General features: G+C 35.7%; 1 protein-coding gene across 1 annotated transcript in view; it reads right to left on the reverse strand.

The window, feature by feature from the left end:
• Positions 1–11,320: 11,320 nt before the first annotated feature.
• The window catches only part of ramp1 (receptor activity modifying protein 1), a 37,156-nt gene continuing 22,539 nt past the window's right edge, over positions 11,321–25,937 (reverse strand). The window contains exon 3 of the mRNA XM_055215652.2: positions 11,321–12,084. Coding sequence (XP_055071627.1) covers positions 11,829–12,084 — 256 coding nt within the window. The 3' untranslated portion in view covers positions 11,321–11,828. The remainder of the gene's footprint in view (positions 12,085–25,937) is intronic.

Raw genomic sequence — 25,937 nt, forward strand, 5'->3', positions numbered from 1 at the left:
GATTCACCGGTTCCTGACGTCATCAAGAAATGACATTACTTCGCATTTATTGTATCAATGAAACGTTCAAATAAAGTCGTTTGTGTCAACACATTAAAACATTTAAATAAAAAGTTGTTTTTGTGAAGGCATTGCTGATTTATTGCCTTGCATTCACAAGTTAGTAATGTTTGTGGTCACAGTTTAAAATAATAAATAAATAGTAAATGCCAGATATAACTGACCAGTTTTGACAAGCCTACAACTTGAATAAGATTCCTAAAAGACAATGATGCACAATTGCGGATGTGTGTAAGTATAAATAATAAATAAACTTGTGTGCTAAACTCATTGGTCTTCCTTAAACAACTACAATATGATTTGCATGCAAAATAAATCGTATCAAAACTAAAGCTTTCTAATAAAACAAGCATATCAAGAAACTAATAAAACAAAAAACTTCGCGCATCAGGCTCGTTCAAATCCTCGGTGATTCACACGCAGTGTCAGCAACTCATCCATCAGAATCGTCGACAATCCTCGTCTCGGCAATCATCGACAAACTTCGTTCAGTTCTTTAAGAGTCCGACGTGCTATTTCGGCTGTGCGTCCTGCGTCATCAACCCGGAACCTATGCCCAAAACTAAAGTTCGATTCAGTTCGATTTGCGAACCGGCTCGACCGGTTACTTCCTGAGAACCGGCTCAAAAGGACGATTCATTGAAGAACCTAACATCACTAATTCACAGTCATGTTGTTGAATCATAGACATTTTTAATGGTCAGTGAAGTTAATATCACTGTTTGTTCAAACACATCTGATATTCAAGAAAAAAAACGATGCAGTTTATGACAGACCTGCTACTCAAACCCCGGACCTGGGCATTTATTTAGATGTCAGACGTCCTTTGCAAGCTTGTTGTATGATCCAGAGAGTCAGTATAGCCTGTTACCATCTTTAAAAAATCTTGCAAAGATATAAAAATGCTTAGTGATTGCCTTAATTGGATAAGTGATTTTGTTTTACATTTTATTTTTTCTTTAATGCAAAACATTAAATTATCAGCATAACAATTTAAGTAAAAAGTCCCAAAAAACAATATATGTCCTTGACAGTATAGTAATGAGCAGTAATTGTGAAACATGTAAAGCTAATTTGGGTAAAACACTTTTCTTTCTCAATAGATCCACTCAGAAAATGGTTGGGTTGGTTTTGACCCATGGGTAAATATTAAACAGAACCCATGTGCTGGGTTAAAATGACTCAATGTTGGGTTGTTGTTATCTTCTTCTTCTTCTTTCCTTTATTTATATAGCACAGTAAACACAACGGACGTTGACCACTGTGCTTCACAAAGCATGAGGCAAAAAGATAAATACAATACATACAATACATAAAACATTCAGAGTGTTAAAAAGACGTAGATAAAATGAAATTTAAGTAAATGCTCGCTCCAAAAGATACAGCCTCAATTTATGTTTAAACTGACATACAGAGGAACCATAAGTTATAATAACCTAGCAGTTGGGTTAATACAAACCAGCATTGGGTCAACCCAGCGGTGTGTTCTGTCCAAAATTTACCCAACATGGCTCAAAAATAACCCAGCCAAGTGTTCTTATGAATGTCAGGTTTTGCACCACTGGTCAAATGATAGAATAGGCTTTAAAGATGATAAAACAGCAGCCACAAGCCATTGTTTTGTTAGACATAGAATAGTTGTTTTTTTCCAAGCCTTTGAGTCTGTGTACTTTGCTTTAAATCGTGAAACCCACCCACATTCAGAGCACTTGGTAGCATGAACTCGTTCTACTTTGGTGAACAAACCCACACGCTTATTTTACACGTGGGAGGCATTATGAAGCGATTTCACTTCATGCAAACAAACACCTATCAGTGGTGCCAAATTAAACACAGAAAATGGGGCAGAAAATTGGTTCACAATTGACAGATATCGTGGCTGAATGGCTTGAAACTCTAAGAATGGAAAACTGAAAACTGTTCAGAAGACTTGTTTTCATGAATGACTTGATGAAATATTTTGATATGATCAGAAGTTATATATTCATTAACCAGACTGTCCTTGACCCAGTCGAAACCAGTTTAAACCAGCTAATGACCAGTTTAGACATGTACCAGCACCTTTAGGTACCTGGATTTTCCAGGAGGGGTTTCCAGTGATGTTACATTTGAGGAGTCTGGTTCGAGATTTTATATTTTTTTTAGGAATCTTGTTTTTTAGTTGTGCATTCCAATTAATAGCAATTAAACTGCAGTTGGTTTGTTTTCCCATCAGGCATATGACGACCTTCAACGTTGAATTTTGGTTGAAATAAGGTCCGTTGTTGTTCAATGTTGAAAAATTTGCAAAATCAAAACGTAAATTCCACGTTGATTCAACGATGAATCAACGTTGAAATGCCTGCTGGCTTAATTTAAACCTTCAAAACTTAAAAAATACAGCTAATAATAAGCACAATAAAACACAATAATAACATGATAACATAATAATAAATGTTTTGACAAATATTTTAAAATGGACTTATCTCGTTTTGGAACCAAACTCTTCATTTGGTAAATATGGAAGTAGCTCTATTTCTGATTCAGTATAGGCAGAGCCTGCTTTAAGTATTACAAAGAGAATACTGTAGATGAAATCAGTCCCTTAAAAACGCTGTAGATTTGATTATAGATGGGCATCAGTCCAGTACTTTCCAATCATGAGCTTTGCAAGACAGAGTTGGAAATAAGTCGGGTTTATTTGAAATAGCGCTAACCTTCCTACTGAACTCTTTCTGGTAAACCACACATTGTACAGACGTTGCAGAATATTATAGTACACTACCTTTTCAAATGTTCAAAACACTGCTATTTTGCCACATTTTAGCGTAATAAACTCATCAAAACCATGAAACAACATGTAACTATGGGAATTATATTTTGACTTAAGCATATTAAATGAATAAAACATATTATTATAATCACCCTATGTCTAATTTTCCAAATCAAACTCTTAGCGTTCTATTAAGAAGCTTGTTAAGGTCTGACAGGATGTTTTTTAAACAGTAATGAAAACATCTTCTGTGGGCTCCTATTTGTTGCTTTTTCTTTGGTGGAAGTCATCCATTTAAAAAAATATTTAGTTTAGTTTTCTAATGAAAGAAATGAATATATTAGCACAATTATATTTTGGTCTACAAAAGTCATTTCAAGCTTTTAACATTCATTTTTAGATCGAAGGATTGTTATGGAATTTTTTTTTCATTTTATAAAATACATTAATTTATCATAAATTATCTGTAATTAAACTTCAGAAAAATAAGGGTACTGTACAATTTAATATATAGTTTTGTTTAATTCAAATGTTAAGTTTTAAAATGTTTTATGTCATACATTTTCTTCCTTGGAGGGCACAAAGGGCTGGACCGTACAAGGGGGTCATGCGCTGAAAAAGTTTGAGAACCGCTGCTAAACTTAATGTGACCCCTCCTGGCAAAGTGAGAGGCAATGAGCAAATTTTACTATTTAAAAAAACTTCTAAATGATGCATGATCCACTATTTTCCTATCCAAAGAGCACCTCGACTTTTACATATTTTTTTAGTCCGGGCAGCGCTCCTTTTTTGATATTTATGATGCATGATTTGTTGGAATTGGACAAAAATGACAGTGATAGACAGCAAAGTAAATTTTAAGAAAAATCAAGTTATAGTCAGTCAGCACAAGTAAGATCGCTTTTGTGTCTTGTTGCTCTTAATAACTCTTTTTAACATCAATCAGGTCCGACACTTTATTTCTCTTAATAACTTCTATAACATCAGACAGTCCTGCAGTTTATTTTTTCATTTCTGCATGTTTTAAAACCAAAGCGTCAAGACTCAGTGCTTTGTGTTCGATGGACACGCATCCAAATAAAGAACATTTTAGATGTTTAATTTCTATCTCGAGCATTAGGCTCACTAGACTTTCTTTATTTTTATTAAAACCTCAATTTCAACCAATCAACACTTTTTTAAAGGTGCAGTGTGTAAATTTTAGTACATCTAGTGGCGAGGTTGCAAACTGCAATGAACGTTTCAGTCCACCGTTCACTGAAACGCACAGAGAAGCTACGGTAGCCGCCACCAGACAACCATGTCATCGTTGGAGAAAACTTCGTAAAAAAAGTTTGTCCGTTAAGGGCTTTTGTAGAAACAAAATGGCGACTTCCATGTAAGGGGACATTCTGTGTATACGTCTCATTCCGAGGTAATAAAAACATAACACTTCATTATGAAAGGTCTTTATACACCACTGATAATATAGTTATGTATTGAATATTGCATTTCTGTCAAGAGATCCTTATAAAAGTTACACACTTCCCCTTTAAATTTTTTTGCCTGATCAAAATTATACTGTGCGAATATCAACTCATTTAGACAGCACGGGTCACATATTTGTTTTAAGCAACCTGAATAAAACAAAAAAAAATTATATACTGTAGGCCACTCCTTCATGTGGATTTGCAAAGAGTCATTAACTTTTAATATCATACATGAGCAACTGAGACACAGAGGTCTCAGAATAGACAAGTGAATTATGATCTAATGAAGATCTGCCTTTACAATAGAAAAGTTCATTTCTTATCGTTTTAACTTCCTAATATCATTGTTGAAGGTTACAATATGAAAGAAACGGAGCGTCTGCTTAACTTGGCTCATTAAGGATGTAATTGTCATGCTGGGATATGATATTATACCCTTCAGAAATGAGTGAATTCCCTGCTGTCAGACAGGGTTTTAGACAAGTTCATTTTATCATAAATGGAAATAACTTAAAAAACATTGTAGTGATTGAAAGCAGCTAATGAGTCCTGAACTGAAGCTCAATGACTGAATCAGAATCATCAGAACAAAAATTTGAAGGAATGCTATCACTCTTTATATAAGTGCATGCAGGGGATATGATTGCTTGCTTTGCCTTTCTGGTCTTGAATTGACTGGGCATTGTTTTGTTAAAATGCATTTTAGAAAATACAATATGACGTTCCTGTCCTGAATGCATATTGGTAAACGCTTTGTTTTAGTGAACTTTCAATGTGGTGTCACATCAACTGAGAACATGTGATTGGCTTGAGGTTATGTGAAGTCAAAGGAAAATTGTGTCTCAGATGCACCATTGTGTCTCAAAAAAGTGCATGCATCCCACGGGGTGAGCACTCATTTGCATATATTACATCAGAATAGCAGCAGCTATACAATTTTGGGGATGAGTGATTAAAATGTAATGCAGCCATTTCTGTTTTACTTTAATAGACATGCAAGTTATACAACCTGCCTCCTGTTGTTATACAGGAGCTGTTGCTGTAAGTGTGCTGTTTTAACTGTGGCACCACTGTAAAAAAAAGATTTGTTGGTTCAACTTAAAAAAGTAAGTTACCTGGTTAAGTCAACTTAAAAAAAATGAAAAATTTTATATATAAAAATAAAATAATGTTTTTTAAGGCAACCAGGCAACTTACTTTTTTAAGTTAAAATCTTTTTACAGGTTCAATGATTAGTGTTTGTGGAAATTTGGAATCCGTCATTTAAAAAAAAAATTGATAACACTTGATATTGCATAAAAGCTTTAAAATAAATTCATATATTTGACTTATCTTCTATCAATCAATAATAAGATATACTAGTGAACATATAAGTGGATCAAAAAAGTTCATCAAAGCCCTAAAACAAAACATGTATTGTGTATTGGTTTTAAGACAACTTTTATGAATTGTTTTGATCCACTTCAAATGTTGACTAGTGTAGTTTATTATGAGTTCAAGTATGTGTAATGATGTGTTTACAGATTTCCTAACCCTTTGGGACAAGGGCTCCTATAATTGGTGCATTACTTACTGTAACACTGTGAGTATAGTTGAAAATAACTCTCTTGTAATGTCTATTAACTCCAGTGTGTCTTCAGAGATGAAGGACGAATTTGTCTCATTACCAGAGTCTGTGCAGAGTCCTTGTGTCATTTGATTACCCCTCATACTTTCAAGCTGACTTAAAATACTTATTTGAGATTATAATTGTATATAGTACATATATAATTGTCTGTTAGTAAAGTGATACATATAGTTTGCATCCACCACAGTAATCCACTCCTTTCTGAAATGATGACGCTGGTGTCTGTTCTGTCAATATTATAGTATGGTAATTTATTGTTTGGTATGGAAGGAATCCTGCTATTAGCAAGTATTGAATATGGGCTCCTGTGTAATGTGATAAAATTGCAAAGATTTATTCAATACTTTGCACTTTGTTTGTGATCAATAATCTGTGTAGAAAGCCAGTGAACTGAGGTCCCTTATTGATTGCACATACAGCTTTTTTAATTAATGTTTCCCATGAGAGATGAACTTAATAAAGCATTAGTAAATCATTGTTTAATCAGAAAAAATGGTAGAATTGTCTAAATGTTATGGGCAAACCAAACGCCACTCATAATGTTTTGCTGCACTTCAGATAATGAGAACAGACAGGGTGATTTTTTGTCAAGTTTGAATATTTGGCATTTTGCCTTTCAATATTTTCTGTATTTGTTCTTGCAGACTTGTTCTTGCAGTATTTTTTTTAACTAACAAAATGTGCATTGCCCTGTATCCCCTCTATGAGGTGATGTCCCTCATTTTGTTTGTTATATTAGCATTACATGTTCACTGTAACAAAAAATTATGTAAAAAAAACCCCTGTTAAATAAATACTGTAAAATAACAGGCACAAAAAAAATCCTTAATATAAAAATACAGTTTTTCCCAGTAATTTTACGTTAACACTATAACAAAAATCCGTAAAAATACAGTAAAATTCCGGCAGCTGGTTTCCTGGAAAAATACTGTAAAATAACAGGCACAATTAATTACAGACATTTTATGTAATACAAAAATACAGTTTTTCTGTCATTTTTACATTAAAGCAACACTAAACAGTTTTTGCTCTTTGCTCCCCCTACAGGTTGGAAGCGGAATTGTCGTAAATAATTTAGCCTACTGCAGCAAAGCTGGCTCTGATTGGATTGTAGGTCAGCCGTAAAGCAAGTTTTTGTAGTTTTTACTCGAACTACAGAACCGCGACACGGCGACTGGAAACTTATTTAGTGCGGTTTTGGCCGATAGAGGGCTACAAAGCGAATGTTCATCCTGTTTCGAGTGGATGAACGACTGAAACTTTTTTGGAAATGTTATTTTAAGGTAAAAAAACTCTTAAGTGTTGCTTAAACACTGTAAAAATCTGTAAAATACAGTAAAATAACAGGGACAATAAATAACAGAAATTTTCCGTAATACAAAAATACAGTTTTTTCTGTCATTTTACATTAACACTGTAAAAAATCTGTAAAAAACTGTAAAATTCCGGCAGCTGATGGGGTCCCGGAAAAATACTGTAAAATAACGGGCACAATAAATTACAGAAATTTTCCGTAATACACAAATACAGATTTTCTGTAATTTTACATTAGGTTAGATATCTGGAAGATTGCTGCACTGTAAAAAAAATCTGTAGAAATTGCAGCTGGGTTGCTGATAATTTACCGTAGATTTAAATGTATGTTATTTACTGGCAGCATTTTGTTCAAAGTTAAATGAACATTAAACATTTACAAGTCTTTGTCTTTACAGAGTAAAACTAAAAAACAGCATCAAGCAAAACATTCTGGGAAACAAAATCTGAAGCAAAAAACAGAAAAAGGTTGTTGATGATTACTGGTTCCCAGAATGCTTTGCATGAGTCTGTTATTGTATAGTTTTATTCTGTAAAGATAAAGACTTGTTAATATTTAAAATGTATTTAACTTTGAACAAACTCTTGCCAGTAAATAACATCAATTTAAATCTACGGTAAATTATCGGCAACCCAGCTGCAATAACATTATAATTTCTACAGAATTTTTTTTACAGTGTGATATTAGGCTTAAGGTTAAGGTTTTATCATTTGAAAATATAAAAAATAAAATGTCTGGCTACAACCTTATAGTTCATAACTTCCATTTTATCTATACTTTTGGTGTTGTTGCAACATTTGTCAGGCTATAAGCTATCCATTCCATCCATCTTTTTTTTATTATAACGTTCCGATTATAATACTACAGTCAATTATTTTTACTGTTAGAATCGCTTATTTACTTGTATTTGGTAATAATACCATATATTTTATGTCTGGCTGTATTAACTGTAAAGCTGCATTAAACTAGTTTGCTATATATAGCAGCAAAGTGGTTATCTTTCTAACTGACCGGCTGTAATTGACCACCTAAATCTCTGCTGACTCATAACCACATGCCTTCCCCTGTTTCCATTTACTCACCTCACAGCTCTGTGTGCTCTTTAGCAAAGCCATAATGAGGGGAAACACGTGGAATAAAAAGAGTTGAAGGCAAAATGACTTGCACAACTGCACAGAAATCAGAGGCTACCGAAGCTCAACTGATAATAAAGAGATCTGATTTCTCTTTGCTATAATAAGCCATAACAGGTAAATACCATAGGCTTTTAAACCAGTCACTGTGGGCACTGCGCTCCAAAGGTTCAGATATTTGCAGAGACGTATATCCGAAACAGCAATTATCAAAACAATCTGAATGAAAACATCCTTTCAGTGCTGATGACAGATACAGTACTGCTGTTCTGTACTCAAAGAAAACACATTTCCTTTGACATAATGACCTCGTGAGAGCCCTTGAGATACCAAGCAATTCCCTCTGTTTACTGTTTAATATTATCAGGATAGTATGTGCTCTCAGTACACAAAACACACATGGTTTTTAAAGCCTGGTGAGCTTATTTGCTGTCTACTGCATGCATACAACCAATGCACTTATACTATGTGTGTGTATATATTACCAGCTTTTGTTGTTTTAGCAAACTTTTAATGTCCATCCATATTTCATTTTATGGATACAATTAAAAAAATACAGGAAATATTTACACAAAATTATAAACAAATTTTCAGAACTAAATGTCTTCTTCAGGCATCAGTCAGTATTTAGTAGGACCTAAACACATCTTGAGCTTTTTTGAGGAGACTGAAGTCCTGAAGTCATTTAATTAGAATTAGGAATTAGGATTTAATTTCATTTAGGTTTAAGAGATCCGAAAACTTCTGCTATTTATCAAGTGGAAGGGGAATTTACCCTAAATACTTAACACTTCAGCTTATACTTTTATACTGTTTTTACTACATACACATTTCCTGTATTCAGTGCTGGCCCAAGCCTCTTGGGGGGCCCTAAACCTCTTGGGGGGCCTCCCTCCCACCAATTTTTATAAAATAAAATAAAAAATGACAAACATTTATAAAAAGAACAAAGTTGCACATTAAGTAAGGGCTAACATTAGCATTAGGTACAGAAATCAAATCGAATGAATCATAACACTGTCATTATTGTATGAATTAAATATAATTATTATTTTTTAGAGCTACAGAAGTGATTTTCTCTTTGTCTTAGATTGTTTGATTAACATTAATGACACAGACTTTAGTAGGTTAATTGAGGTTACTGTCTCTTTAAGATAAGCACGGACCTGGTTTCTGCCTAATCTATACATAAACCATCAAGACATAAACAAATGTTTTCATTGGAAAAAGAGTACTGTGGGATCATTTTGTTTGTATGTGTCCTGTCAAGAACAGAAAGATTTTATGTTAGCTTGCTTTCTGAAACGCGTCTCTCCGTGGATGCACTTAAACCCGCGTGCACACACACACAGACGGGGGACGAATTACAAATGGTGCAGCATAAAAACATTATGTTGTTTTTCAGTGCTCTATTCCTCAAATGTATGTTAATGGACTACACTACAGTATGACACACAGTAGCGTAACTCTCTCTAAAGTTTAAACATCAAGTGTTCTGATCTCTGAAGTGCATAGTGAGGATCACGTCTGACTGGAGCTGGACCTGGACACATTCAACCGCATGTGCGTCTAGAAAGTTGCTCACTTTAGCGCCTTTTTGCGGGTTAAATGGTTTAAAATCACTTGAAATATTAACATTTGCAAACCTTTAAAACACTTGAAATGATAAACTTTCCCTATTTAAATTTGCGTATTAATCCGCGAATCGCATGCGAGCCGAACCGTGGGTCGATAACTGATCAACTGCGATCTGTCACACCACTAGCTGCTGCGGCACAAATTAAACATACTGTAAATAATCATGCAAACATACCTTTATCTTGCTCTTTTTTCTCCTCCTCTGTCCTTTTCTTCATTCTCTTTTCGGCACCAGAGGGATACTTCCTTTTTTGTGATATGGCTTATCATTTATTACAGTTACGCGCGCGAGGTGTCTATATTAAGCATGACTCAAATGCTAGCACTGCAGACACACAGCAGTTGTCTGCAAATCCGAATTTTCTTGTCTTGAATTATTCATTTATTAATTCGTATTCATTCATTCATTCATTTTTATTACTTATTTAAAGGAATAGTCTACTCATTTTCAATATTAAAATATGTTATTACCTTAACTAAGAATTGTTGATACATCCCTCTATCATCTGTGTTCGTGCACGTAAGCGCTGGAGCGTGCTGCGACTTTTCTAAGCGGATTTAAAAGAGGAACTATATTTTATGGCGTAATAGCACTTTTAGGAGTACTTCGACTAGCCTGAAAAGTCCGCTCCCCTTCTCACTCTCATAATGGGAGAGGGAGGGTGTTACTGCGCCGAGTCGAAGTACTCCCAAAAGTGCCTATTACGCCATCAAATATAGTTCCTCTTTTAAATCCGCTTAGAAAAGCGCTACGTTTTATTTGTACCACCAAACTTGCTCGTATAACTACTCGTCTTAAATAGGAAAAACGTTGATGTGTTTGGTCACTTCTAACTTTATCTCTAAATGGTACCATTGAATGAATGGGGCTAAGCTAAATGCTATCGAAGCGTCGCAGTGCGCTCCAGCGCTTACGTGCACACACACAGATGATAGAGGGATGTATCAACAGTTCTTAGTTAAGGTAATAACATATTTTAATATTGAAAATGAGTAGACTATTCCTTTAAGTTATTTAATTGTAAAAAACGATTGGGGGCCCCAAGTAGCCGCTTAGTTCGCTTATGCTTCGGGCTGGCCCTGCCTGTATTTTCTTGTTGTATTCTAATAAAGAGACTGAGAAACAATTATATATAATCACTATACAATTGCAAAAACAACAAATCTAATGGTAGCATGGAGACTTTTGAACAGTATATATATAATTTTCATTTCATTTTCATCCCTTTAACAAGTCTAAGTAAACAGCTCACTATATTGGAGAGCTATAATGATGCTAATTTTGGCAGAAATTATGGTAAAAATATTTGTACTGTATCTAAGAACCCATGGGACATTAATACAATAAGTCTTTTATTATTGTTTTTAATCCATATTTACATAATTGGGATCATCACAGAATAATAATGTAAATCATTACTACTGCTGGCAGCATTTGGCACAAAGCATAACAAAAGATTTAAGATGTAAAAGATTAGTGTGAAACGTAGTGAGGCTGATGCATGAAACGAAACGTCCAGTGTTCACAAAACACTTTGAAATAGTGGCGTCTTTCTTTAAGCTTCAGATTTTTACATCTAAGCTTACAAGTAATCCACCATCACGATGATGTTTAACATTCAGATTGGAGATTGAGGTGTCATCATGACATGATATATAATCGAAAACGACCTATATGAAATCTTTACAATTGACTTGTATGTTACCCGTTGCCAATAACACAGTGAAAGTGTTCTCTAGTTCCATATCCAACCATTTAATGACACTTTTAGTGTTTACAGTCTGTCCGAAATCACTTGTTCGGCATGGGATTGCTTGGTTAGAAGCAGTAGCCTTATACTATTCCCTCGCTGCGTTTACTCCTCCATACCACTAGAGCAGTCATGAGCAGGGTCACCAAAATAGGCACCACGATAAAAGGCCCTAGGATCCGATTGGGTGGGTCGTGAAGCAGCCGTCCAGACAACGAACAGTCGTGGAAGTAGTGCCTGTGCACACGGATGAAAAACTCGTCCACAAGTCGGTTGGGCCAGAAACAATTCATCTTCAGAGCCACCAGGAACGTGCAGTTTGTCAGCTCTCCGTAAGACCTTTAAGAAGCAAATGGGGATCACTGTCATTTTAATATCGTACTGGTTTCATCGCATTTTAAAATGTATTATATTTATTTAATATATGTATGCATTTGGCAGACACTTTAATCCTAAGAAATTTACAGTGCATTACAAGCTATCTTTTTTTTGCAGTCAAACCCACTATGTGTGTTCCTAACACAATGAGCTACAGAGCACATCTGCTAAGCATTAGTTCTCTACAAGTGAGTTCACATCAATATCTCTGCTCCTGTTCATAATCATCCCCAAAACGCACGTCTGCATGCTGCGTGAGAGAGATGGCGTGCATGATAACCGGCGTGTGCAAATATGCACGTGGCCAAACGCCGCTCCATTTACTTAGCTCAAATAATTCTTTCATTGGCCTTTAGGGACTCTGATGAAGTCAAACCACCCTGATAATAATGGTTATGATGCGAGAAGCTGATAAAAAACTGTTCTCCTCCTAATAGGCCCCCGTGTGCGTGTTACACCCCGACCCCCCACCCTTAGCTTTCTATTTATAAACCTGGTCAGCCTAGCGTGGGATGCCTTGCATAACCGGTGCAGACTTTTAATCAAGAGCTCTCTTCCGGGTCTGTTTTAGGGGCTGGAGCAGGCTGCACGCCTCCTCCTCTCACATTTCACCCGGAGGGATAAAGATGGCTCATGCACTCGGGCCAGGCAAAAAGGCACATCTCATCTTTATGTGTGACACAAATGAATGTCTGGGTTAACATCGTGTGCACAGCTGGGGAGTAGAGGGTAAAGATGATGGAGGGATAAAAAGAGTAAATTATAAAAGCTAAAACGAGAACTGCTATAAATTTAATGGAGGGGTTCAAACTATTTACTTTTTCTATGCTTTTCCTCCCTCATTATTCATTTTAATCAAAAGATTAAAAAAGAAAAAGATTTCATTTCGTGACGTTTAAGTTTTTTTTTATAATGACTTTCTATCATTCCCGTAGCTCAAACAGTAATTTATTCTGCTTGCAATGTCAAAGGTTCAATTCTCAGGCAAGCATGAACTGTACCTTTTCTGTGCAGTACCTTTGGAAAAATGCAATGCATCATGCATAAAACGGAATATTTAGGCTAAAGTAAACTTGTTTTGCCCTAAAGTAAAATGAATGACAAATACAGTACAGACGTGTGATAAACATTCACCGTTGGTTGGAGTGAGGCAGTATTACTGCTACTGTGTTAAACCCTGTCTGTTAATGGACTGACCCTGAGCTCATAGACCTCACTGTCTCTGTCTGCCTCGATATTTATAGCAAATAATGTGTGTTCACATTAAAGCCTGAAATATTCAAAGAACCCATACCACTCTATCTCAACAAATGGCTGGTTAAGTAATACACTAATCATTACAATGCTTGTATCGCAGCACTGTATTTATCTACCTTACGTTTTATTTTTAGTGAGTATCACATCAGCCCTGCTCATATGTCATAAGGGTCATTTTTTGAAATTGAGGTTTATACATCATCTGAAAGCTGGATAAATAAGCTTTCCATTGATGAAAAAGATCTAAGGGTGCAAAAAATCCAAATATTGAGAAAATCGCCTTTAAAGTTGTCCAAATGAATCCATTAGCAATTGTATCCACTCACAAAAGTAAAGTTTTGAGCTATCTACGGTAGGGTAGGATATGTACAAAATATCTTCATGGAACATGGATCTTTTTATAATATCCTATAAAATGATTTTTGGCATAAAAGAATAAATGTATAATTTTGACCCATACAATGTATTTTTGGCTTTCGCTACAAATATACTACTTATGATTGGTTTTGTGGCTGGTCCAGGGTCACATATTAAGGATTAATAAAAACCCACTACCATAAATGCTAACCAGAACATCACAGCAGGGCCAGCCCTTGGGGTTATGGGGCCCTAGGCGAGACCTTGAAAATGGGCCCCACTGGTGTAAAAATTTTCATAGCAATGCAATTTGATAAGTGAAATTAAAACAGACAAAAATTAAAATGTTTATTAATATATTTAAGTGTAGAAGTTTTTATTAAGTGCAACATATTAAGCAATGTTGTTTAACAACTGTAGTGCAACAGAACTACAGTACTGTATGTATCAATACAAATATCATAGATATTATTACAAAATAATTACTATAGGGTGATACAGTATTTTGTATACCCTACTATAGTATATTTTTAGTATCTAAGAATTTTTACTATATGGTTTACTGCAGTAAATTATATAATAGTCATTTTTCATCTGGGTTAATTTAGAAAGGGTGATGGACATTTTTCCAATGTTTTTAAATTAGCATAGGCATTACAGGGGCCATGGCAGAAGACTTTTTTAAGATGTCAAATAAATCTTTGGTGTCCCCAGAGCACATATGTGAAGTTTTAGCTCAAAATACCATATAAAAAACTTATTATAGTATGTTAAAATTGCCACTTTGTAGGTGTGTGCAAAAATGTGCCATTTCAGGTGTCCTTTAAAATGCAAATGAACGGTTTCTTGCAATTGAAACTCAATTGTGCTGTGAATTATTTTCTTTCTCACTGAAATGCCCTGAAGTAAGCTGAAGTATAAAAATTTTTAAGGGTGATAGATGGTATTAACTTTATAAGGTACAACATATACAGATGGTTAAAAATATATGACAGGTCTTTGCTATTTCGTGAGGTCATGGGGTGCGAAGAACAACAGGTCTCATTTGAAACCACACAGCAGCATTTTTGAAAAGGTTAAAAGATGGATCCTCATACAAACTTACAAATGCTCACCAGTCCCCTGATGGCATTTCATGGGGGCACTAAAGAGGTCACCAGGAACAGGGGAAATGAGATTCTAATAATATCATATCCTGTCCAGAATGATGGCTTATGTATTAATCCTACACTACGTGCATACGGGTGCACACAGGCCATTTACAATGATTCTCTGAATCGACCATCACATTGTCTGAATGTGCTATTAGAAATGTGTTGTGTTCTCTCTGATGTGTAATTGTTTCAAACATTATCATGCACAACCCCATAAAAACTACACGACATAATCTGCAATCCATTTTGTTGCAAGACCATCTGCCTTGTTCATTATAAGCAAATTCACATCAGAACGGGACGTGTTCAACAAACTGAAAAATTACTTTCTGCTCTGTTGAAGAGAAATGTGAAACAAGTAGGTCGACAAGTTTTCTGTTAACATTTAGTTTCTTCATCCAACCATACAGTGTGATGAGGAAGAAGTCATCTGTATCGTCACCCCTGGCATTATCAGATACCTGAAGCAACATTCAGTCGTCTTATCAGTGTGGGTCAAATAATACATTGAAGAATTTTAATTTAAATATTCAATCATGGGAGCTTCCATACTAGCCTGTCAGGACTTGCAGTAGTATCATGCAATTAAAAAGTGAATACAGATAAGACTGCACCATGGATAATAGTGAGGTTTTATAGTGAGAATAGTGGGGCTTCAAAAGGAACATTTGGTCAATAAAAGTAGGAATAATTCATTCAATAATAAAAGTCAGCTATCATTCACATCACTCATACTACTTTAATTGCAAATCTGTACGACTTTCTATCTCACAGGACATAGAATTGAAAAAATATATATATGAGGCAAAGCTATAAATTGGCTTAAAAAGACCTTGGAAAATACTTTGTAGCTTAAGTCATGAACTACCTGTGAGTCATATGGAGTACTTTTACTTTTTTGTATTTTGTCAGTCTTAACATCTCCCTGTGGTAAAAGTCAAGTTTTTATTTGCATTTTTCTGTTTTTAATATGCTTTAAGACAGTGGTTCTCAACTCCAGTCCTCGGGCCCCCCTCCAAGAACATATTAGATGTCTCAGTATATTTTCTCTATACGGTAATACTTGATTTTTCTGAAAACCATGGGTTGAATTGCCTCTGTTTCCTACATCATAAACATGTATTTAATCACATCAGCCCAACTGAATGAGTGGATCATTAGTTCAAGCCATAGATATGTATGGATGAATAGAGTTGAAAAAAAGTGCTACATACGAGCACCTCATATTAGGGCTGCAACAAATGATTATTTTGATAATCGATTAATCTATCGATTATTAGACCGAATAACCGATTTATCTATTGATTATTAGACCGATTAATCGACTACTCATTGATTATTTTGACGACTAATCAGTATGTTTTGACTGATTATTTAGCTTTTTCAATTAGTTAAAACATTAGGGTATATCATTAAAACATATTATAACTAATAAATAAAAAAGAAAATCACTTTAGCATAGTGCTGGGCGATAATTCGATAACGAAAATTTTACCTATATTAAATTTTCCGCTAAAACGATAACAACAGTTCGATAAGTGATTGATAATGTTTACGCACTGTGCGTAATGCTGCGCAAGCACTTCCAGATGCGGCGCGCGTTCTTGGTTTACAATCAGAGTGTCAGTTACGTTAGACTTGAAGGAGTGGAGTAAGATAAGGCAAGTCAGTCATTTATTAGTAGAGCCCTATGATTTTCGCGATGCGGATTTTCGGACGGAATCACGGAATCCAAATGCGTGGAAACATTTTCCTTTTGTGTAATGTTGGATGCGCCAACAGGGTTCGTCAAAGCCCGAAACACAGCAGACAGGTTATTTCCTCTGTAGCCTCTTATGGAACGGCTGAAATTCCACAAGGGGGCGTATTTGTTCCTCAGACGTTGCACAATAAACGTGACATCCGAATATATTCATTATAAATCGTGAATGAAAAGTGAGATTCGAACGAATGTCCATTAGTGAACTAATTGTATACACTCTTTATATCGTAATTCGGTCAGAAACGTCAAGATTGTGAGATGAACAAATCGTTTTGGATTAAAAGGCTTGGATATTCCATTTCCTTGGACTTTTGGGGATTTTTTTTTTCAAATTTATGAACAATTTGTTTTGGACAATTTCACCGAAGCAGATAAAGGGAAGATTTTGAAGGTAAGTAAATATCCTAAATCGGCGCCGCCCGGTTCAGGTACCTAACAACTAGATTACAGTTTTATGACTGCTAAATATCATATTATGCTTTGTGTGTGCGCTTAATGGAATCCCTAAAGTCTAAGCTTTCCAACGATGTGCCGCATGACCGTATATTTTGAAGATTTAATGCTTCAAAATTGCAATGACGTAATGCAGCCTCACGTGCAAGGGAGGGGGTGTACCGTGTACGGCACAGTGTTCCTTATCAGGTTAAGTGCTTTGACATGCACGTTCACTCCCGTGAAAGGCAGGTTCTGTCTTTTATGTATTACACACGACAGCATCTTGGTTTGAAGTTTCGTGAAACTTTCGTTCTGATTCGTTTGCACTGTGCCATTCACGCTGTGTTTTTGTCTATCTTATTCTATCCCAAATTTGTATCGCTAAAGCGTCGTAGCGGTCAAATCACAACATTGCAGGCCCTTACATTAGGTTAATTGAAATCAAACGACAACTCAACAACAAAGATATTTGGCAACAATTTTTTATTGTCAACGTTGTCGACAATGTCGACTAATCGTTTCAGCCCTACCTCATAAGCATTGAGAATGTAGCATCTATGTACACTAATTCGGGGACTAATTTGCATATTCATATCTATGACCCAGCACCATGTATTCTAAGGCCGGTGACACATTGGATGTGTGGCGTAAGCGTCTCAGCTGCGTGGCGTGTCTGTTTTTAATTCGACTCCCATGTTAACAGGTTAGAGCTTGCAGACTGCCTGCGTGAGACGTGCGGAAAACTAATACAATAGGAAAATATGAAGAGTTTGGTTCCAAAACGCAATAAATCCATTTTGACAAATTTCAGTAAAAACGTGTTTTCTATACCAAGAAAGTGACAAGATGAAAACCACTATTTTCTGTTACAAACTTTCACATACCATCTTTAGGTTATAAAAACATAAAAAATTTAAATCCATAACTTGTTTTCGAAAGATTTATTATAAAAACTTGTATAAATCAATGTATAAATGTGCATTCATCTTTGCTTTTTTTATATTCATTTAGTTGACTAGTGGTATACACTGATTTAAAAAAAATAAACATTAATGTTATTAATCAAAACACTTACTTTGTCATATTAAGATCACTGTCATTGCTGCGGTTATACTTGACGTCGTCGCTCAACTTTTTTCACAGCGATCAGCTGTAAAATGTTTTGGTCCTGCTCGATTAAACATATGTTTATATGTCATTTTGTACACAAATACATATTAATTAATGACATTGTGATGTTTGAAAGTCTATAGGATGACATAAATTCAGGTAATTTAAAAAATAAAAAATATCTATTTTCAAATATTGCAAAGGTCAAACATAGTCTATTTTGCCGTCAATTCTGTTGACGGTGTCCTTTATCAATTTATTCTTAACATACCAATTTTTCAGATTTTGGAAGGTGAAGGTGTGTGAAAAAAGTTGAAATTGCTGTTGTGAAAACAAAAGCCTGGTCTTTTGGCGGCCTCCATCTATGTCAACTAAAAGCAGCAGCGCGCCAGTGCCGCGTTAGGCACAGTTCTGGGGCCTCATGTATAAAGCATGCGTACGCACAAAACAGGGCTGGAAACGTGCGTACGCCAGTTCCCACGCAAAGGTTGTGATTTATAAAAAAACTAACTTGACAGGAGAATAGGCTTGCAAGGTTGGATATTAGGATGATTCATGTACGCACACTTGCAGGTAATCTGTGATTTATAAAGGGAACATTGCTTTGCTTTTAAGTCTTCATAATTTTTGGTGTGTGACATTTTTGGCTTTTGTGCGTACGTAGACTTTTAGTAAGAATCCTATGCAGAGTTTTATACATGAGGCTCCTGGTGTGTAAAGACACTCACTTACATTGTGTGGAGTCTTCCACCTCCTTTAGACAAAGGATTAAAATGACCAAGGCAAGAAAATGTTGGCATAATATTTATTTATGGTTAAATAAGGTGCAGTTAGGATTTTGTAAAACATTTGAATAACATTATACTGCAATCAGACTACAATCAGGAATAAATGTAATTCCATTCACATGTGATATGTGAAAATGTTCAGATTTACTTGGATTTAAGAGTAATATATCCTATTACATATTGGCAGTAATGGAAAAATCAAGCAGAAAAACGTTCGAACAGGTTTCAAAAGAAAGTCTCTTGTTTTGCACTGGGAGAAATATAGATGTTCTCACACTGTGAGTCTTTCCATTTAAAACGGATGAATCTGTGAACTGCAGGTGTTTTTCTCTGATGTTCATGTGGTGGGAAAGTCTCCCTGAAGCATTCAGTCGTGTGAGACATCAGATTGAATTTCAAAATGGTTTAACACCACTAAAAATATATCCTGTGAGAGAGCACAGAGAGCGGCAGGGACAAACATCAGCAGAGGCCATGACTACAGCACACACTCACTGCTCTTGGGACATGATACTGTACCTCTTGTAAACAAGATCAGATTTCATTAATACCCAATAACTAACAGTTGGGTATTAGAGGTTGCAGACAACAGGCTGATGGATATTTTATTGCATGTCATATATACAGTTGAGCTTATGCATTTTAAATTCATGAGCTCAACTGTATATAAAAATTATAATTGCGGCAAGTTACAATTTAGTTTTTCATGTTTTTCATCTGATAATATCTCAGATAACAGCGTTTGTAAATGGGAAACGAGTTACAGTGCTCTACTGGTGTTACATTAACTTTGTTTTGTTGTAGGACCAATTTAGTTGGCTGCACCGATGTACTTTGTTCATTTTTGTCAAATTCCAAAAATGTTAAAATATGCAATTATTTGCAACCAAATTTCTAAAGTATGAAGTGAAAATATTAGTACATCTCCAGAGTTCATTAAATTTCATTTCAAATGACTAAGGTACAGTTTATTTGAGATAGAGTCCTATTTTTGCAGTCTTTTTATCAACAGTCGTGTCTATTCTGACACAGAAAAAAATCTTCTCTGACTATCAAGCTAGAGTTATAAACCCTTTTTACTGTCACTGGACACATTTCTTTATCTCTAAAGAAACAACATTTAGGTGAGGAATTGTGTTGTCACCTTGAGAAGAACAATGAGTGCAATGATACATTCAAGATTTATTAAATATATGGCAGAAAACTGCAGCTGATCTCTGTCCATGGGATGCAAAAGGAGATGTGAATTACTGAAATGCTATGAATGACACACTCTCATTGTGTTTCTCATTACTGTAAGTGTCATCAGACAATACAAAGCTTCCAAAGCGGTTAAATGCTTTCAAGAACATTTACAATCCACAGAGCTACTGGAAACAATTTCATAAGCACCTGCACTGTAATGTGTGACTGCTGCGTGCCTTGCCGAGCAGATGGACCTTAAGCCTGGGACCGGAGATCAGTATTAAAGAAATGTTCCAGGTTGGATCTGTGACCCTGACAACTGCCATAAAGGGCTATCAACCCGCCCTTCGGTTAATAAAAACAAACCTAAACCATTTTTAGATGCTACAAGGTCTAAGGGACAAGGCATTCTGGAAGATTATTGCAGAATGTGAAGCTTGTATTTTTCTTGTAAGTACATGAATTCTTTAGTGTACAAATATTTGTGTTATTTACATGCTGTTCATGTTTTTAAATGTGAAATGGTCCCTCATTTTTCTAAATGAATGTCAACCCAGGTGAAAAGAAGTAGACTTTCGTAGTACACACATTTTCTTTAATACTTCTTAAAGGAATAGTCAATTTTCTTAAAAAAATCCAGACAATTTACTCACCACCATGTCATCCAAAATGTTGATGGCTTTCTTTGTTCAGTCAAGAAGAAATTATGTTTTTTTTTTAAAACAACAATGCATCTTTTCTATACAGTTACCTTATGCTAAGACTGGGTCAAAAATGCTTGACCAAAGCTTGTATTATAATTATTAGCATTATTTATAAGGTGAGTAACAGGTTTTACACACCAGCAGCTAAACTAAAGCAAAAATAACAACAGATCATTGAAACCGTGAACTCGAGAAAACAGCTATGCTCTTAAATGAGTCTTCAGACTGTTTATTAATCAACGGGACTTTAAAATGAAATGAATGACAACTATAGCAGATTACAGAATAAATTTCCATTGATTTCTTAAAGCTGTTGCAACTTGCAAGGTTAGAAACTTTAATATACATTACTGGACTAGTTTAGCATTCGTTGCATTTCTGTCTAACCACAATCAACTCGATTCTCGACTGCATAAAAATCCTTCCTTGGCATATTCCGTTACAAAACATTGGAGTGTGTAACCGATCGCATTTCTAGTTTATTTTAATTAGCTTATATGGGCTATGTTAATTAAAACAGCTTATAAGGGCTGACTTCGCGTTAAAAGAGGGAACGTAAATCGCCTTGTGTTTTTTTAAAACTGGGGTGAACAAAGCGAAGACTTTACAGTGGAAAGAAAAATGCACTGTATTGCTCCAGCGTCACATTGTGTAAACTGCATTTATAGTAAGGAAGTGCACATATGCAGATATCATAGCAAATAGCAGTAAATACACACCTTGCTCTCTTGTGAAGTTCACTCCGCATTGTGAGACTGGCGTGGATTAAAGAAGACGGGGCGGAGCTAAGAGGGCTCAGCTTAACGGGGTTCCGTGTGCGGCACTGTCCTTGATTGGGGCCCCAAAAAATTCATAGGCCCTTAGAATCGTCCTCACTTTTCCCCCCTTACGGGGCCCCTGCATATTCATGGTGTCACAAAAGTTTTATTTTTCCCCTGGGAAGTGGATAAATATTGCTCAGAAAATGAACTTCAATAATGGTTGTTTAACAGAATCCCTAAAGCCCTATTTGTATATTTTTAACAACAGGTCACAGAGAGTCCAAAGAGTCAGAAGTGCTCAAACAGGTGGCAGACGTTGCACATGAAAATGAGGTGCACTCATTTTGGTGTGGAGACCTGAGCTGAAGTTACAGGAGAGGTATTACTGTTCAGAGAGAACATGGAACAAATTTTTAGAGAGGCCAAAGGGGAACGCCCAACAATATTTTCCTTCATAGCTTGACTGAGCACTCGTGACCTAAAATATGTTCTAGGTGAACCTTTATAGAATAAACCTATATATTTTCGAATGGTAAAACTTTATATAGATCCAATTCTAGTATTTTTCTCGATACATGTGTGTGTGTGTGTGTGTGTGTGTGTGGGGGGGTTTGCAAATGTGGTTTACGGGAACATGAATAGTGTATAATGACATGTTAACTATGCTATTACCATGGTTTATGGGAACACAGGAAGTGTCCCCATAAACTGAAACGCTAAAAAGACATACTAAATGGTAGTTTTTTCATAGGTTTTTGTGACATTGGGGTTAGGGATTGGGGTAGGTTAGGGCAGTGGTTTTCAAACTGGGGGCCGGGGCCCTCAGGGGGGCCGCGAGATGTTGCCAGGGGGCCCCAGTTTTATGACATTTTATGAAATACATTAATTTATCATGAATTCTGTGTAATTAAACCTAAGAAAAATAAGGCTACTAACCAAAAGAACTACGTTTTTGTAGAATTTAATGTTTTTTTTTTTTATTAAAATGTTGAGTTTTAGAACAGTTTTTTGTCACAAATTTTCTTTGGGGGGCCACGAAGGAATGCACCGTACACAAGAGGGCCGCACACTGAAAAAGTTTGGGAACCACTGGGTTAGGGGAATAGAATATAACAGTTTGGACAGTATAAAATGCATTGCGTCTATGGAAAGTCCCTATAAACCATGTATGCCTGACTGTGTGTGTGTGTGTGTGTGTGTGTGTGTGTGTGTGTGTGTGTGTGTGTGTGTGTGTGTGTGTGTGTGTGTGTACATATACACACAAAATCAGAAAAATATCATGTCAAATATAAAGAGCTCATTTAAAATGAGATACAAGTTAAAGGCGGAGTCCATGATGTTTGAAAGCCAATGTTGATATTTGAAATCACCTAAACAAACACGCCCCTACCCCAATAGAATCTGGACCTTCTGTTAATAGACCCGCCCCACACCGGCATTTGATTTGATTTTATTGGCTATAAGTGTGTTTTGGTAGTCGGCCCGTCTCCTTTTCCAACGCGTTTTTCAAACATCGTGGACACCACCTTTAAAAGAATGTAAGTGCTCTTAAATATTTATTAATAATGCCAGTTTTTGAGTGGACATACAACCGAGCAAATTAATATCCTGGGAGAAGAATGATGCAATTGAATCATCCTGTCCTTTTTGCACTTCCGGGGCGTAGGATAATGTGCTTAAAGCATCTTCTCACAGATCTTGTATATGCTAGGCACATAGTGTATTGCATTCATCCAGTGGTTTACTGAGACTTTTTAATCAGATGATTAAAATATGGTTATTGTGTGTGTGTGTGTGTGTGTGTGTGTGTGTTGTGTGTATGACACATTTTATTCATCGCTGCTCCAGTGTATTAACTCCGCGAGCACCAGACCACTGAGTTTTTGTGACCTCAAATATCTTCATATATGCAATTGTTTTTCGCATAAAGCTGTTGAATATATTAGGAAGACTTTGAATATAGTGTATAAAAATGTTTATGGTGCTTTTATAATAGTCTGACTTTTCTATAGCATGACAGTAACAACAACAAGTAACGCACAGTATCGAATTTGAATCGGCCCCATTATTCCGATATCCGATCTAGCAAAAAAAGGTTCGGATCGACCCGATATCCGATCCAAAGTATTGGATCGGCCCACCCCTAATTATTTTACTCAAAGTCAACGAAAATCAAGCAGGACCAAAACAATTTACAGCTGATCGCTGTCAAAACAGTTCACAGACATCCCAAGGATCACAGCAGCAATGACAGTGTTCTTAATATGACAAAGTAAGTGTTTTGATTAATGCAATTAATGTTTAACCAGTGTATAACACTAGTCAACTAAATGAATATAACATGGCAAAGATGAATGCACATTTATATATTGATTCAATGAATTTATAGCATTTAAAAAAAAAACTTGTCATGGATTTATTGCATTTTGCTGAAATTTTTTTTTTAATAAGTTTTAATAATAAATCTTTGAAAATCTAATTATGGATTTGAATTTTTAATGTTATTATAACCTAAAGATGCTATGTGAAAGTTTGTAACAGAAAATAGTGGTTTTCATCTTGTCACTTTCTTGGTGTGTGTATATATACACACACACACACACACACACAAACACACACACACACACACACACACACACACAACACACACACACACACACACACACACACACACATGTTTGCTATCAAGATCATTTAAGTATTGATAGATCCAATCAGTTTAAAGTAAAGGACCTACAGTATATCAACCAAAGATTTAGACTTTTGGTTTGATCCATGCACCTTATTAAACCTATTGGAATCTGATCTGTGCTTGTAACAATACATTGTCTCTCAAAACAATTTTTAAAGTGAGCTGAGCTCTGAAAAGCGGATATTGTGTTTTATATTAAATAGCCCATAATCCTATAGGCTCATCCATGGAATTTTGTATATATTGTACATTTGCTTGGCAAGGCATGCTTGTAAGCATGCGGAACCAACAGACACAAGAGGGACCCGTGGAAGAACAGAAGAATGGTCTGTAGATCGCTGGTTCCCAACTGATGTTGTTTAATGCTCTATTCACCAGGTGAGACAATTTGCTGAAGTGCAATAGTGTTTGGCTTCTCTATTCGTTTCTATACAACCTTAATTACCTGCAGTTGACTTCCCTCAAGTCTTACTGCAGCATTTTTAGGGGTCATTGGAGACCACACACAGTACTACGGTACTGCTTAGGCATGATTCCAGACCTGTGGCTGTCCCTAGACAGTGCTTTGTGCATTATTGAGCAATGGAGTTAAATGACCTCATGGAGGGAGCTCAGGGGCCATGCATACTTTAATGAGTGCTTTTCACAGGTACGAGTGGGACTTGAACCTGCGCCAAGATCAGAAATGCTTTTCTTTACTTCCAATCTACTTCTGAGTCTTGAGTTTTTAAAGACAAAATATGTTTGCATGTTACATTTGATGCATGAAACATTAAATACAAAACGGTACACATACTGCTGTACAGTAGCCTGCAAAAAATATTAGTATAAAACAGCAAGGCTGTTGCCTCATTTTTCTCAATATATTAAAGGTAGCATTTTATATACGATTACAAGGCTGTAGTTCTCTCACTGTGCCGATTTGTGGGAAAGGCAGTAGTGCTAAAGGAAACAACAAACGAAATACCAAAGATCAAGGTATATATTGTATAAAAAGCATGCAGAAATAAATCCCTATCAAAATGAGCAAACAGGATTTAGAAACAGTGACACATTTAGCAGGTGATATGAGTATTACATTTGTGTCAAAAACTAAGCATTAGTTTACTATCAACTGCATGAATCATTCATCCTCCTAAACACAGTTCTGGGTTACTTTAACAAGAAACTTTGTGTTTGCAACCTTCAGGCAAATGTCTGAGCTATCAGTCTGGTTGATACACACGCACGCACGCACACAGTTTTGCTTATGGAACATGAGGCTGGATGTATTTCCATATAATAATCAATCAGACCTGATCAGTCTAGTTTAACTTAAAACCACATCCTACTGAAAATGGACCTATTACTATTGTAAGATACTGTCAGAATGGTAAAACCATTTCAGAGGAGTCTCTAAATGCACAAGCAATACAGTACAGGCAAATATGTGCTTCTGTAATAAATTCACTTTCAACAATAAACTTCAAGGTTAATATTATCAAACCTCAGCGGCCTTATTTATAAAATGCTGCATAGAAAACATCCTAAATTTGATCTTACGATCATTTCTCAAAAGCACGCATGTGTGATTTATAAAACAAATGTATGCTTATAAAACGCGCGTACA

This window comes from Misgurnus anguillicaudatus, chromosome 17 (genome assembly GCF_027580225.2).
Source record: "Misgurnus anguillicaudatus chromosome 17, ASM2758022v2, whole genome shotgun sequence".
Classification (NCBI taxonomy): Eukaryota; Metazoa; Chordata; class Actinopteri; order Cypriniformes; family Cobitidae; genus Misgurnus; species Misgurnus anguillicaudatus.